The sequence below is a fragment of the Scleropages formosus genome, chromosome 4, assembly GCF_900964775.1.
Source record: "Scleropages formosus chromosome 4, fSclFor1.1, whole genome shotgun sequence".
Taxonomy (NCBI): Eukaryota; Metazoa; Chordata; class Actinopteri; order Osteoglossiformes; family Osteoglossidae; genus Scleropages; species Scleropages formosus.
The window spans coordinates 11,746,224-11,762,738 of record NC_041809.1 but is presented as its reverse complement, the minus strand read 5'-3'; the positions used below and the strand labels follow the sequence as shown (position 1 = coordinate 11,762,738).

The window sequence follows — 16,515 nt, the reverse complement described above, 5'->3', positions numbered from 1 at the left end:
GGTTAATATACAGCCTTCATCAGTTGACATTTATATATTTTACTCCTCATACATATACAAACAAGATCATGAATCAGTTGTACAGCTGACACGTAGCAGAGCAAAATACTGATTTTCAACTCTCAACTGTACTGATACTTCACTATTTATTCATTTACTTTTTAGGTTGCAGATATCAGGCTTCCCAAGAAGTAAGGTGAAAACGGATTGTCCACATTGTTCACATTCCTGAGAAATTACTCACAGAAGAGCCATTCATTTACAAAAAGGTATATTTACCCCCAGCACACATTTCACATTAGCATGGCTAATGGCAATCCATCACTTTAAAAGCTTCCCAACAACAACCTTTTTATTCTTAAATATCAGCACCTGAATGCTGAGTGCATTTTCTCCAAATGATTTTCCCCTGCTGAAACAGGTCAGATCAATGTGCTCCTAAAAAACATCATGTTTCTTCATTCTTTGTTGTCTGCCCTGCACCTACCTGCAGAGAAACAGTGATGCTGCATTTCATAAATACGTATCCCTGCTGAGAAGGGAAATATATCACAAACATTTTATGATAAAAGGTACACAAAAATGCCAATTTCTAACTTTCTCTGTCTTACAGTTTTTGGTTTGCACTGGCAGGATTCTAACAGCAGGAAGTGCCACGGTTAGAATTGCTATCCTGCAGGCAAAGACCCAGGTTCGCATCCTCATTCTTGCTGCAGCACCTTCGTGCTAAGATATCTTTGAGCTCCTCCTAGTAAAATTACAAAGGTTTGTAAATAAGTGTAAACAGCGTAGTATTAAAGTGTAATGCTTTAAGTTGGTCTGGAAAAAAGCACAAGCTGAGTGAAAATGTGAACATGAAAAAGATATCTTTCAATTTCACTCATTGAAGCTGATTTTAACTTTAGTGAAACACTTCGTAGCAACAGATATTGAAGTAGTTCGAGCTACTGCCTTGCACTTGAATGCCCCAGGTTCAAATCCCACCTCCTGCTGTAGTACCCCTGAGTAAGGTACTTATCCTAAATTGCTGCAGTAAAAATGACAAAGCTGTGTTAAGTGGGTATTTCATTATAGGTAGCCTCAAACTGTAAGTTGCTCTAGAGAAAAGTGTTATTCAATAAATATATGTGTATGTAGATTTCTCAATGTTAACTGACAATCATTGCTTTACACGTCGCTTTTATTAACCACATCACTTTCTGCAAAGGTGACAGCCTTTTAATTGCTTCCATTAATGGGTGAGTTCCACTGGATTCTGTATCAATGGTCACAGTGTCGACAGTAGGAAGCAGGGAGACTAAACATAAACTGCTCAAAGCAAAATAGCATGCTGTAGTTTTTCACTGTAGCTCAGTGTTTTTACATGCCAGCGCAGCCTGCTGTATGTGCAACACATAAAAAGAGACTGTCTGTACGTCTAAGCCATTAGTAAGAGTCGTCCCTAATGAAATGTATATCTATGCAGGGGAAGTGGAGGAAAGATCTGTGTAGGAAGGAGAGAGGAAGGAAGGAAGGAGAGTGAGGAACAATGGAGCACCGGGGGATGAGACGAGGACTCGTCGGACAGTGATAAATGACTCCCTGGCAGCCTTGATTTTGGCACAGAGCAAGTGAAGAGAATGGAATGGAGGAGAGCCATAATGAGGTGAAAGGAGACGAGGTCGGGGAAGGAGGCTTCAGCCTCGTAAGGGATGATAAGAGTGGACAGGCCATTGGACAAACCCCGCGGCACTAGCTGCGTATCTCTATGCCCTTTTGCCCCCTAGGGTATGAAAGTGCCACAAACTGCCTCCGGTGCTGAGAATTTGGAGAGTCCCAGTGAGGCACAGCGGTGGCATGAACCTGGGCAGGCGAGGGGCATTGGAGGTGGAGGGTGATCGAAGTAATCGGCTTGTAAATTGACATGAAGGAATTTAATATGGGGGGTTATTCTGCTACAGACACCTACTCAACAACTGGCTGGACAGAATAGAGTATAGTATGAGTGCATACACACACAATCCTCTCTCCACACACATTTATTTAGCTGACGCTTTTCAGAAATACTTATTTTTTGACAATTATTTACTCATTTAAACAGTTGGGTAACTGTACATGCACACACCCACACACTTTGTCTGAGCTAATGTGACATGACCACACATACCCACTCACCCACACACCAAAACTGTCTGTTTCAATTGTAAATATGAGAAAGTGTACGGACCTTGTACATTTTTTGAGATAACGAGAACTAAACCTTCCCAAATTCACAAAGAAATTACCTTTGATCGAGTGATTTCATTACAAGAGGCATTTAAAACAAATCATATGTTATTTTCAGTCTTTACAATCTATTAAAAAAAACTAAATTGTTTACCCATTTACAATGACAGTAACCTGGGAAAAAAATCCCAGGAAGCCATGGTATGACCTGAATAGACGTCTCACCCACATTACATTTACATTCATTCATTTAGCAGACGCTTTTCTCCAAAGTGACGTAAATCTCATAGAAATACAATTTATGCATTACATTAGGAGAAAGAGAGACATAGTTGCAGATGTGTGATTCTTAAGTAAAGATAGTTTGTTTCTTTCCACTATATGCACTGATGCTCATTGCATGAGTATGCGAATAAAACTCAGAATAGACAATTCCTGATCACCTTTCTACGTTTTTTTAAGGTACACAAACACATCCCTTCTGTTACACACAAATACACACAGTGGTTCCAGTGACCATTTCACGCTGCCACCATGTCATTGGAGAAAAAGAAAGTAGAAGAAATGTCCATAGATAAATTTGTTTAAAATATTGCATTGAAATTATTTCACAAAAACCTTTTTACCTGTCACACAAAATTATGTCACAGATAGTTATACTCACTCACTCACTCACTCACTCATCAACCAGTTCCTCCAAGTCAGCATCACAGGACTCCCACTCCTATCACACAGCAGCAGCAACCAGTCTATTAGAGTAATACATACTAATAGCCTCTTATTATTATCATTATTTTTTAATGCTTTTTTAAAACTTTTTTTAGCTAGAGAATGTTATATTCAAAGCACACTTGTGCTTCTTGGTCAGCTGAAAGCCCAACCAGAAACCTCCAAGGGATCAACAGGAACCATGTCAGAGTTCCGCACTGAACAATGTTTGGGTAAGGTAGATCACTGTCTCAGACATTACTCTGCATTTAAAGAAAACCCCTAGGAGCTTCAATTGTTGTTAATCACTGCAACAGTTTTCTGTGCACTTAGAATTCCAGCTTTAATTATTTGTGGTCTCTCTCATTATCTTGCCGGGGCTCTGGGAGGGATGGGGGTCAAGGTGCAGAGCAAGATTCTTCGTGGCTTATCCCTGTGGAGGTGAGCAGGGATAGCTAAACAAACAAGAAATATTCTGGGTCCATTGTGACATTTTAAGATGGGATGGGTGATGCTGCTGACCTTACAGGATGACCTTTCAGATTTATGGAGTGATCTATAGTGCTCCTCTGGCATCTCCAAATCAAGTAGTAGGGCAGCAGATAGTTTAGTGCTCAAAAGCACATAGAGATGCCTGCTGGATGAATTCTTCTGCGATATCCATCCAGCTAAATATCTAAAACTTTGAGAAATTATTGGTAAAACTTGGGAACATAATGAATTAAACAAGCACTGAAGTGTATGGAACAGCCTCCACTGTAAGTCACAACATACGTTCAACGGATTTTAACTGTGTTTGGGAAACTCTTGTACAGACATCATAAATTATGCCAATTTGCATAAACAACTAAAGTATTTTAGCTTAGAGTATCCATTTTAACCTACACACACTGTCTGAAACCACTTGCCCCAAACCGGAGCCTATCCCGGCAACACAGGGCACAAGGCTGGAGGGGGAGGAGACACACCCAGGGTAGGATGCCAGCCTGTCACAAGGCACCCCAAGCAGAACTTGAACCCCAGACCCACCAGAGAGTAGAACCTGGCCAAACCTGCTGCACCACCATGCCCCTCTTCCATTTTAACCTTTGACCCATAAACCAAAGGTTAACCAGTGCTGCATATACACTGTTTCCCTGGTGTAAAATGCAAACACTAGCAATTCAAATGCAAAGCTTTGTTAATGAAGGAAAAAAAAAAAAAAAACTCTTGTGCTTCCCATTTCCTGCTACATCTCAGGCTGCTCATATCCTCTAGAGGGACCAAGCTATAAAAAGCGTAAAACTGGCTCAGGGGGTAGCACTGGTGCTTCACTGCTCCTGCGTTGTGAATTTGAATCAAGCTCAGTTTGTATGCCATATGCTGTGATCTCCTTGTGTTTGTGTGGACTGCATCATCCAAAAACATGTGTTTCGGGTGAAGTGGTGACTCAAAATTGATTAAAGTGAGTAAGTGCATGTTAAAACTTTCCTGTTGTAAAGAGAATTGCTTGAAGTTTTCTGTCTAGAATTCTAAATTGGCTTGGACAAAGCTGTCAGCTAAATGTGAATTAATGAAAAATAACAGTAATAATAATAATCCTTGGGTTTGCTTACACAGCTGCATCATTGTCATTGGCTGAAGGGCTGCAGCAAAAAGTAAAGAAGAGGATAATCTATTTTAGTGGCAAAAGTAATTACATGTGCTTCAAGTCACTTAGGTGCACAATGTGTCAAAGTAAAACAATGATGGTACGTGTGATGGTTATTTTTATATAGACAACTTGTAAAATCCACTTGCAGCTTTTTTTCTGAAATTTCTGATATACACATTAAATAAATGCTTATTTAATAAATCCACTGAGAAACACAAAAAGAGAAAAAAGACTTTAGTCATTTCATATGACTAACACTGCTGCCAAGTGGGAGGGAAACAGGCAAACAGATTGTCTGTGAAAAATGGCTCTCATTAGGCCGAGGTTAAGGTGTTCGTCTCCTGCTCTTGTTCCAATAACAAAAACACAACAGCTTGGAAAACCTGACACGCATTGAAATACTCCCTAGAATCCTTTCTGTGCTTCCAGTCCCTGTGGTCTTAGCTGTTTCTCACATAAATTGCTAAAGGAGAAAAGATGCTCTACAAAGAATAACACTTTGGGAAGCAATTATTACAGCACTGCAAAATTAATGATCAACAGGATCAAAAAAAAAAAAATGTGGAATGGAATGTGAAGGAAGATACAACAGTTCCTTTTGTTAAAGTAATCAAATCTGACATTTCATAAACACACTATAAAAAATAAAAACACAGTAATTAATTGAACATGTTCATGTGCATAAATGGAAACTGGAATTTAACAAAATTACTTGAAATACAGAAGAAACTACATAGAATCATTACATTTATTTTTCCAAGTGTAAAATATTATTTTAAAAGATATCTTCTGAAGATAAATTACTCTTACTTACCCATAAAATCAATTACTCATAGCCTTGTCATAAATGATCTACTTATAATGGATACTGGGACAATGATGCATATCAACAAAGGTCAATTCAGTGCACAACTCGGAAAAATAATGTTTTTCATTTAATACTGCTTGACATGATGATTATTATTATTATTATCATTATTGCTTCACTCTCTTTAGTTGATAATTTTGTCTAAGGCAAAAGCTAGGCAAGAAGCTTTACGATTATTTCCCCATTGAAACAATAGGGTGTTGATCTGACGAAGTGATGCAGTTCAGCGTAAGTACCATGATCAAGGGTACAAGAGGAGGACCAGAATTTGAACCAGAAGCTTTCTAATTGCAGGTCAACAGCCTCAATGAATGAACTACTAACTGGACCAGGAAAGTGGTCCCAACATACCAATCATTACTAAAAAACTAAATTTTAGCCATACGTTTTGAAATCGACTACAGCTATTACCAGTGAACTTAACAAACATCTAACAACTTTGCGCTACTCCCACATGTTGCTACAGTGCAGCAACTCTTGAGATTTACCCACACAGGCACTATGTTTGAGCTGTCTCCAAGATAAAAAGAAACTGGGTGTTAAGATTGATATAGGAGCAGGGTGGGTCAGACTACTTCTGAGAAGAACTTAACTCTAAAGGACCCGTTCAAGATGTTCTCTGAACCAAGAGCATGTCAGCAAGCCCAGGGAATCACTGGCCTCTGTTGACGCAATACAGGTGCACGGAGGTCACGCCTCTGAAGAATCACGAAGTATATGATATCCAGAACCTTTAAACAAGCCTCTGACAGCTCTGTCAGTTTTTCTAAAATGTTATTTTGGTTTACTGAGTAAGAAGCTGGAGTGTTTTTTTTTGCCAAAACACTGCAAGTCAAGTCTGTAAATTCAATTCAAAGTCAAGATGTAAAACTAACAGAGAGATACTACATCTAAACCCGACAGGAACACGATAACACTCAAAATATGGACTATTACCTTCACACACACACACATTTTCAGAACCGCTTGTCCCATACGGGGTCACAGGGGAACCGGAGCCTACCCAGTAACACAGGGCGTAAGGCCGGAGGGGGAGGAGACACACCCAGGACGGGACGCCAGTCCGTCGCAAGGCACCCCAAGCGGGACTCGAACCCCAGACCCACCGGACAGCAGGACCGTGGACCAACCCACTGCACCACCGCACCCCCACTATTATCTTCATTTAGTTTAATTTACATTAAAAAAATGTTTTACTCTGAAGGAAAAGACAGATGTTTGGGTCAAACTTTCATTTTTGCATTTTCTGTAGAAAGTGTGTGTGTGTGTGTGTGTGTGTGTGTGTGTGTGTGTGTGTGTGTGTGTGTTTTGTGTGTGTATGTGTGTGTGTTTGTATAGCAAGATTGGTATCTCATAAAATATGTATGGGTACCTTTTTTGGATATTTTAATAGGCTTATTGTGCTTCATTACATCTCTTCTACAGATTATTCTTGAGATAAACTTTAAAAACAACAATGTTCAAGCCCCAACCACCCAAAAAAAGATCCTTATCCTGGTTGTTAAATTTAATTAGCTATACGTAAGCATGAGCAAGATTTGTTTATGAAGATCATCTCTAAGGCAGTTAGATTTTTCCAAGAGTGTGTTAGAGAACAGATAAATACCATAAGGCCAGTGGTCATTAAATCACGCAACAGGAAATTTCACACAATCCATCATGATAGCAAAATGTACATTGACAACATTTCAATGATATTTAGTTAATCACATAGCAAGAGCAAAGCAACTCTACAAATGCAACCGTAGTGGCATAAGAAACACTAGAGATGCTCATTTATGGTAGCAAGAACAAACTGGAGGATCATATACATGTGTCACAGAGCCCAACACTGTAACACAGGCCTCAAGGGAACACGCCCTGGAAGGGGCACCAGCCCACCACGGCACACTCCAAGCAGAGCTTGAACCCCAGAGCAGCCATACAGCAGGCACCAGCTGAACCCACTACACCAACACATTGCCACACCACCACACCCTGTGTTGTATATTTTTCAGTGTTTTCATGAATCATTTCAGAAACAAATCAACAGAGGAGTATATGGGTAAACCAGACTTTGCTGAAGGTGTAATTCATCCACAGAAGAAAGCATAATTGAAAAATGGGAAAACTTGGTTATCAATCAATGCCATCCATCATTGCCAACTAAATACTGTCAATTTGGGCAGTTCAACTTCTGCCCAGAAAATATATTGGCTTGTTTTCTTGTTTCTCTATGTTGTTTTGCCTCTGGAGCTATTGCCTTATTGGTTATTGGCTTTCGGTTTCGGTATTTTAGAGAGTTTACTAGATTCATTAACAGTGTGTATCAAGATATCACATGCAGACTTGAAGCTCTCAGTCATAGTGGTGCAGTGATACAGAAGTTGGTGAAATGTACAAAAGCCTGGTTTTCTTTACCTTTCCAGTGGTCATCTACCTCATTTAAGGATTTGACTGCCATGAATATAACTGGGAAATTCTGAGTCTCTTTGCCATCTTAATAGACATTGCTTCAACTACAACTTTAAATACAGATTTCAGATTTAAACATGCAAAATGTTTCATAGCATATATTGCATACTATATATAGTACTAGAAACAGCATATTTGTTACATAACATCAGTGATGTTAGGGTTCACCCTGGATGGGTTGCCAGTCCACCTTTTTTTCTGTAGTATGTGTCGGTGTGTATATGCAATTTTTTTTAAAACTTCAACTTCATTATTTTTAAACTTATTTCAGAAGATAGGTTTTGTACTAACGAGGGGGATGGTGGTGCAGCAGATTGGGCAGTGCCTTCTGTGTGTTAAACCTGGGGTTCAACCCTGCTTGGGGTACCTTGCAATGAACTGGCATCCTGTGCAGGGTATGTCCCCTTGGCCTTGTGCCATGTTGCCAGTTACGCTGAGGCTTGGGACAAGTGGTTATAGGTGTTGATTTGGTTTCATATCATTAGTTTGTTGTTTACCTGAACATTTTATCTATAGTGACTTAAAGTATATAACACATTTATATAGCTGGGAAATTTACTTTTCTAAATTGGGGTAAGTACCTTCCTTAAGGGAAGTACAGCAGAAGGAGACAGGGGGATTGAAATTAGCAACCTTAATGATGCAGTTTGTTCAACCCTACACACAGGTTTCCACAGAAAGGGACGTTCGGAATGGAAGGAAAAGGACACATTAGTATTCTTTAATCCATTTACAGCACTTAATGCTGGGCCTTTAAGTCCATGTGCTAAACCGCTGCACTCTTTGCTGCTCTAAATATAACAGCAATTTTTTCACAGAGCATTAAGCTGTCTTAGGTGATGCTACTACCTGGTAGAGTGCCTGACCCTGAAAGTGCTCCAGCATGCACTTTTACGTTTATCGACAGCACAGGGCTTTGCAGAGTCCTGATGGGTACCATTGGAATGTTTCCTGAAAGTCATGTAAGAATAATTAAAAATTGACCGCTCATATAAACCATTTTATTATTTAAGTAAAACCAAATGAACTGTAATGTTTTATTGGCTCTTCAGTTAAACTGAGAAATAGGTAAGTGATCTAACTGGTAGGATGGCTGTTAGTCAGCCTGAGTTATTAGGGATTTTGACACTGATGCAAAAGTGCAACTGCAAGGCTCTGTACACAGAGTCACTCTAGTAGGCTGCTGGCACTAGTATGGAATGGCAGGTGTCCAGCTAAACAAAGAAAACAGTCGCAGAAAAACCCTGACTTTCACTTCATGGCTCATTGGCGACAAGTGGTCACCTGTCAAGCAAGACAAGCTCAACAAGACAGGCAAAAAGAAAAATAGAGCCAATCTCCAACAAATGGGGGAGAATGGAAAAAAAAAGATCCTCTAAGACCAGTTAAAACTGTATGCATATTTTCTGCCTTGTTGGAAGGTATTTTATTTTTTAGCTGTCATACTGTTTGATGCAGTTCTTCGGAAAACTGTTACATGTATTGGAATTACCATTTCAGGAGTGTCACTTATGTTTCATTTTATTTAGATTCAAAGTAAGACTTCAGCCAGCAGGTAGTGTACTGATTAGAGTCATTGTCTTTGGACTTAAAAGAACCCATGTTTGAATCTCACATCCTGCTATTGTACCCTTGAGCTACTTTTCCAGTAAAGAAACTGCTCAGCTATGTAAGTTGGAAAATGTATGTATGTATGTCAGCATGTATGTAAATAACTTAACATTGTAAGTTGAGGTAGAGTGGGGCAGATAAATTTATAGAAATGAGATTTAAATGTTAGTTGCCTTAGTTCTATTAGTTTTCAAAAAAGTATGTAAACTGCTAGTTTTAAGTCAGTAATGTGTGAACAGGCAGTTGGTAGTATAGTGATTAGAGCTACTTCCTTTGGACCCAAAGGTCACAGGTTTGAATTTAACTTCTGGTCTGTAGTACTCCTCCTTACCAAAACTTGCACCAGTGAAGTTACTTAGGTGTATAAATGGTCAATAGTTATAACTTGCTTTTGGAGAAAAGTGTCAAGTAAATGAATAAATGGGAAGCAAATATATAATAATATATTCATTCAAAGGAAAGACTAAAAATATCTTTATAAGAAAGTGAGAGGGATGCTGTTAAATATGGAGTGCAGCTAATAGGGGCAGATAATCTTGTAATTTGCGCTAATAAAAATGGCAGAGCAGCTGAGAAGAACTGAGACATGGCCAGCCTGGGTGTCCTTGACAGCAAAGTATAGCTCCCACCAATTAATTGTCACTGGAACATAGTTCAGGAAGGTATAAAAGCAGAGTGGTTGCTTATATTGATACTGCTAAAAATACATTTTGTGAAATTACAGCAGCACCAGAGCGTCCAGATGCATTAGGTTTGTGATCCTTCAGTTGTTCAGCAACGACTGGCCTTCAGCCAAGAAGGGCCAATCTGCTGATCCAAAGTCCACTCTGCCGAGGCACTTTTCATATGGTGGGTATTATGTGGAATGAAAACATTAAAGGATTGGCAACTGATTCATGGCACTTATACACACAGTGTGTGGGGGGATGTGGTGGGGTATTGCATGGGTTTATTGAAGATTTGTCCCCCTCCCTCACTGTTGAGACCTCTGTCACACTGTTGCAGTCTCTTTCAGAAAAGAAATGCAATTAACTTTGATTCTAAATTCATTTACAGTGATTATATTCTGAAACTGTGCTCAGTATCAGGCTGTATTGCATGGAAATGTGTTCATCACCCAAATAAAATCCCTTAAATCCATTTTAGAGAGCACAATGAAATAGGCTATAATTTAGCAATTTTTTTTTTTTTTTTTTTTAAAACAGTGAGTATGTATTCTTTCAGCATAAACACAACAGAAGAGAAATCTTAAAAAAATGGAACTGGAAATTTTGCTAATGTATGAATTTATTATCAAACATTCAGGAATAAAAAAGCCCTCCATTCATCACAACTGACCTGATGTTCTTGTTTTCTGTTTTCTGTGTAGCAAGAGAAGCTAAGTGCAGACAATTACCTTGTGTACTTGGCTGCACCGTGACACCAACCTGTTGGATGAAGACCTGAGCACCACGAGGACTGAGGAGCAGTATGGCTCGTCGCAGTGTGTCCCGGTAGCGGTTCAGCTCCTCTGTCCGCATGGTGCTGAACAGGTCGGAGAAGACATGGCTGACATTGCGGTCCACCCGCTGCAGAGAGACATCCAGGCCAAGTCGGGAGGCCTGATCTAGGAAACTCTGCAGGCCACGGATATCTGTGGGGAACACAACAATGTGTCACGAGTATCATTTGCATGAATATAGACAATGCTTAAACATGTGCTCTTTTCACATTAACTTATGGTGAACTACACTGAAGACAAGGGACAATTAAAAAGTCATTGTCTCTCGTACAGTAAGCTGTTTCAAGCTACTCAAAAATAAACAATGTTTTTAGATAAAGTCATCAGAAAAAAAAAATGGGGAAAATAAGTGGAGTATAGTTACCACCCAAGATTTACCTATTCAGTTTACAAGAATTCAGCATTACCAGAAGTTTCGGTGAATATCCTTTTGTCATTTTAACAAGGTATTTCTTTGCATTAATGAGGATGGAATTTCTATTTTGCACAACAGCTGAATAGCACCTTGGTAATCACAGCCCCGTTTAGATTATGTAATTAAAATCATCTTGTTAAGTGTGTGTATTCATTTACATTGCTTTCGTTGATTTCTCTTGTCTTTACAGTTGTGTTTTTCTTTTCTTTTAAGTTTGAATTAAAGCAAATATTGACCATTACATGGACTGTGTTAGACCATTACACTGTGGCACAGCAAATAGCTCTGCTGTCTCACAGTGCGTGGGTGGTGTGAGAAGACATGGGTTTGATCCCTGCTTAGTCTGTGTGGAGTTTGCATGTTCTCCCCATCTCTGCATGGGTTTCCTCTCACGGTCTGAAGACATGCTGTTCAAGTTCACCCACAGGGTGTGAGTGACAGAGAGAGTGTGTTCCACTGCTGTATGGATGAGTGACCCATTGTAAGTAGTGTATCTAGCAATGTAAGTCACCTTGGCGAATAAGGTGTGTCAGCTGAGAACACTACAGAAAGTTAATTGGAAGTTGCGCTGGAAAAAAGTGTCAGTGAAATACATAAAGGTGAATTTAATATATAATGAAGTAACTGACATTTCAGCATGAAAGGGTGTTAATCTTGAAGACCAGGAATGCATAAAACTTTTTACCATTGAAACTAATGATAATTCCATCTTCAGTTTATGAAAATTCACCTTACACAGCATTTTTAAGGAATGTTTTTCATTGATAAGGTTGGGAAACTGTAGCCGCAATATGTATTTGCTGTAATTTCACTATACACTTTGGAAAACCTAAGCCTCATAGCAGCACAAAAAACTGAATAAATTCAATGAATGCTTACTTCGCTTCTAATTGCACAACAAATACGTATGTTCCAGGTGATATCGCTGGAGAGCAAAGCATTGTCAGAGAGTCTGTAATTAGCCGTACGACTGTGTAAATTGTAAAGCTTGATTACAAGAGCATCTGTTTGGATTTTCTTTCACTTCTGCTGACTCATCCATTCAGAACCATTTACTTTCTTTGCAGACAATCACTTAGTTTTAACTACTGTTGCTAAGGTCAGTGCAAATCCCGGAATCTTTGGACTGTGGGAGAAAACCGGAGTACAAAGCAGAAATGCACATGAACACAAGAATAACGCAAGCTCCGGAAGACTGAACTGGATTCGAACCCACATCCAAAAACCCCACAGCCCAACAGCTATGAAGCACCAGCACACCCGCTGTGCAGCCTTGGAATGGCTGATGAAGACTGACGCCAATTCTGTTTTTCACTGACAGATTTGTCCATGCACAATATAAAAATACAAATCCAGTTCCAAGAAGATGCTAAAAGACGTTTCCGTGGTGCAAATTGATTTCTGAGTGTGAGTCTGGTTAGCGTTATCAAGTCTGACCAAAAAAGATTACCTTAAATTTAGACAGCTATCACGGAAAATACAATTTGTGCACTACCTTAGAAGAAAGAAACATAGCTGCAGATGTGTGATTCTGATATTATATTTTAGATTCTTAGCATTAAAATTTGACCATTAAGCTGTTTCTGATGTTAATGCACCACTTTAGATATAAACCACTAATTTCTAAAGATTTATGTGCAATATCAAGTTAACAGTTTTAACTTCATCTTTTAATTAAGCGGTATTAATGGAAAATCGGGGCAACATTTGTTGTTGCCCAAAAAAGTATTGTGTAAAATGAATAATGAATAATATAGTCTAAGGCACTTAAATGCATAAAATGTCAAGTAGGAATTTAAATATATATTTTTTTGGTATATAAATAGTTCATTACATTTCATATTGAATATATGATTTCCAAACTAAACCCAAAAATCATTTTTTTGTATATTCATTACTCCAAAAAGTGGGTTTTTATGGATAATGTGTTAACCTTTTGTGTGTAAGGAGCAAATTGATGCATTCAAGATGTAAAATTGAAATATGAAGAATAAACTAAGAACAAACAAAAAAGTTTTCCTTAGTGACTGTCTGATATTCCATGCAGGGTGTACCCTCATAACACTGGTTCTTGTGCTTCCTGGTTATGCTCTGGACCACCACAGGCCTGACTTCAATAAATGCTTAAAATAAAGTGAGTGGGTGATATTTTTTCTTTTGTGTCTTTGTAGATTTGAGCCATTTTTCTCACACTGGATGACTCAGTCCTGTTGCTCACAGTAACATGCACACAATAGCATGTAGTGAGAAATAACCTACACTCTCAAAAGTAAATATTTTGACGAAAGTGACCTTTGCCTTCTCCTTAAAAACCCTTAGAAATAAACAAACCCAGCCTCTAGTGACACATAACATATAGAAATACGGTTAAATATTTATCACACATATTGAATCACAGGATCAGGGCAACAAAATTGTGAATAAGAGAAAACAAATAAATGACATGAAGTTTTTAGAATAGTTTTCACATGTCTAGATGCATTTCTTTATGGCAGCTGCTCCATTTTTATGAGTTTTCAAAAGCAGACTGCTAGCAGCTCATAAGCTTAACAGCAGCTGCTGTCCCAGAGACATTTAACTGTGACACTTAGGGGATCATAACAAGCAACATAACAAGCAGTCAAAGAAAACCCGAAGTGCAAACTGCTTCAAACAAAGCAGATCATAGCCTCCTCTCTACTGTCTAGTGGCAGAGGAACTTTTTCTGTAAATCGTGGACTATAAAGTATGGAGACCTTTTTTTCTGCAGACATAAACCCCCCACTCCTCCTGCTCTTCTTCAGGCAGTGAGAGTGAATCATCAGGGTCACCACAGTAAGCAGTGTACACACAAACAGTTACCATGTCATAGGCATGCACTGAATACTCACTCAACAGTTTTTTTGGTCAAAACACAGCTCACAACTCAAAGGACAGAAATGTTCATCTCTAGAATGGTGACACAATTTTTCTGCAGATGCAGTGATTATTATAGCTTTTACAGTATTTTTATAACTGGACTAAATCCACAATAGTCCCTGTACAGCTAAATTCACATGTATTGCAATGAGTTGCATCTGATTTCTGTTTAATGTATGTCATTACAGAAACTATTTGGATGCAATTATTTTCAGAAATGAATATGTAGTAAATGAACAGGTGATGTGATGCTAGTAACTGCATGGTAGTTGCTCATTAAAAATCTTGCTAGAATATTGTAAATTAAATATTATTGTACAGCACATGCACACAAAAGCCTATCGTTCCTAGTTCACAATGTTTAAAGGTCATTTATGGTAATGGAGCAGAATGTTACAAAAAGAGAAGCATTGTTGCTTCTGAGACACTGTATGGTGCGACTATTGTATTTTTTTTGTCAATATTCTGTCTGAGTTTTATTCGTTATTCCTTCCTATGGTATCAAGCACACAAACTTACAAGGTGTGAAAGTAAGAAAGTACCAAATCACGCATAATGGAAGATGGGACCAAATATAAAAAGTGAAACAAAAGCTTCGTACCATATGTGGACCTCCTGTTGCTCTAAATTTAAAATAGTATACAACAATAAGACTGCAAACAATTTTGCAAGAAAGGTATTTAAATTTCAGCATAACAGAGGGATATAAGCATTTGGTGAGAAAATCTTTTTATATTACTCTTGTATGCTCAGTGTATTTTGAGTGCTTCTAGACAGAAATGAGCAAAAACAAGTTTTAATATTTGAGCAGAAATACACATATTGTCAGCCCACCTGTAAAGGGGTGTGAAAACGTGTTTTTTATCCTCTCTCTGATAAAGGCAATATGTTAATATTTAGAAAACAGGCTCCAGCTTTTTTCCAGTCTCTTCACCCTTTATTCTTCAACTGGGTGCTGCTACACACACTGTTCCTCATTTTTCTAGATGCAGGTAAGCTGAAGAGTTTGGGACAGGATTGCTTTAATGTCATAGATCCATCTGCTTAATCTTACGCAAGATACCAGTGATCTTTACAGTGAAGTTTTTTTTTTTTTAATGGCAGTGTTACATAAAAGATATTAACAGAATGTACATTGCATTTGTCACAATATTTTCACTTTCACCATAAACCAAAACACTGGTCTAAGAAACAAATGAAACTTAGGCTGATTTGGAGCATTTTTTTTGTAACTAACCATTTTGATTATATTCTCCATTCTCTCTGACTGTGAAACACTGATTATTTATTTTTGAATTTATGTATTTATTTACTTTTTTTAAGACAAATTGCACCTCTCACCAGTGTAAATTGTACCTGTGACACTGGTGACTGATTTGGTATTTGACTCACGAGGGGAAGACGACATTTCTGAATACCCTTGTGGGATTCAAAGCCATATCCTAATCAGAGTGCAGACATTTATTAATTATTAATGATCAAATTCTAAATGTTCAGTTACAGCATGACTGTGCACCTTTATTATTAAAAGGCTGTTCTGAACTCCCCAAATTTTTTTTTTTTTCATAGAAGTTGATTCAGATGTTAATAAACGGGGTCAGCTGGTAGTGTAGTGATTAGCGCTGCTTCCTTTGGACCTGGAGGTTGCAGGTTTGATCCCTACTTCTAGCTGTAGTACCCCTGAGAAAGGTACTTACCCAGCTGTACAAATGGGTAAATAACTGTAAGCTAGCAAGAATTGTGACCTTAGCATTGTAAGTTGCTTTGGAGAAAAGTTTCAGCTAAATGAATAAATGTACTAACAAATAGTATCTACACAGGGTGCTTCAAAAAGAATTACATACTTTTAAAAAAATATTACTGAACAAGTAAGTATCATATAAGATGACAGATTGTTGATCCCATTCCACCTAACAACATGAAGGGTTATGATTAAGGCAATCTGAACTTTATGTATTTACTCATGTATTTATGCAATGTTAGTGTCCCGATTTAGGAGCAATGTGTGCTGCTGTTGACTGAACAATCTGCCAGGGCCATCTGCCCCAAGCAGATTGGAGGTTTGGAGGAACATGTCACCTCCGTGTGTGATGTCATCTGCCTGTCTGCCAGCCCCTCTCATCGCCCTGGGAGGTCATCTATCCATCAAGTTCAATCTAAGCCACAAAAAACAAAATATGTTTCATAGATGGACAAAAAATGTCAAGCAAGGGCTTTACTGA

General features: G+C 38.4%; 1 protein-coding gene across 1 annotated transcript in view; it reads right to left on the bottom strand.

The window, feature by feature from the left end:
* LOC108932713 (glutamate receptor ionotropic, delta-1-like) overlaps positions 1-16,515 on the bottom strand; it is a 284,710-nt gene that overhangs the window by 76,182 nt on the left and 192,013 nt on the right. The window contains 1 exon segment of the mRNA XM_018749280.2: positions 10,907-11,112. Coding sequence (XP_018604796.2) covers positions 10,907-11,112 — 206 coding nt within the window.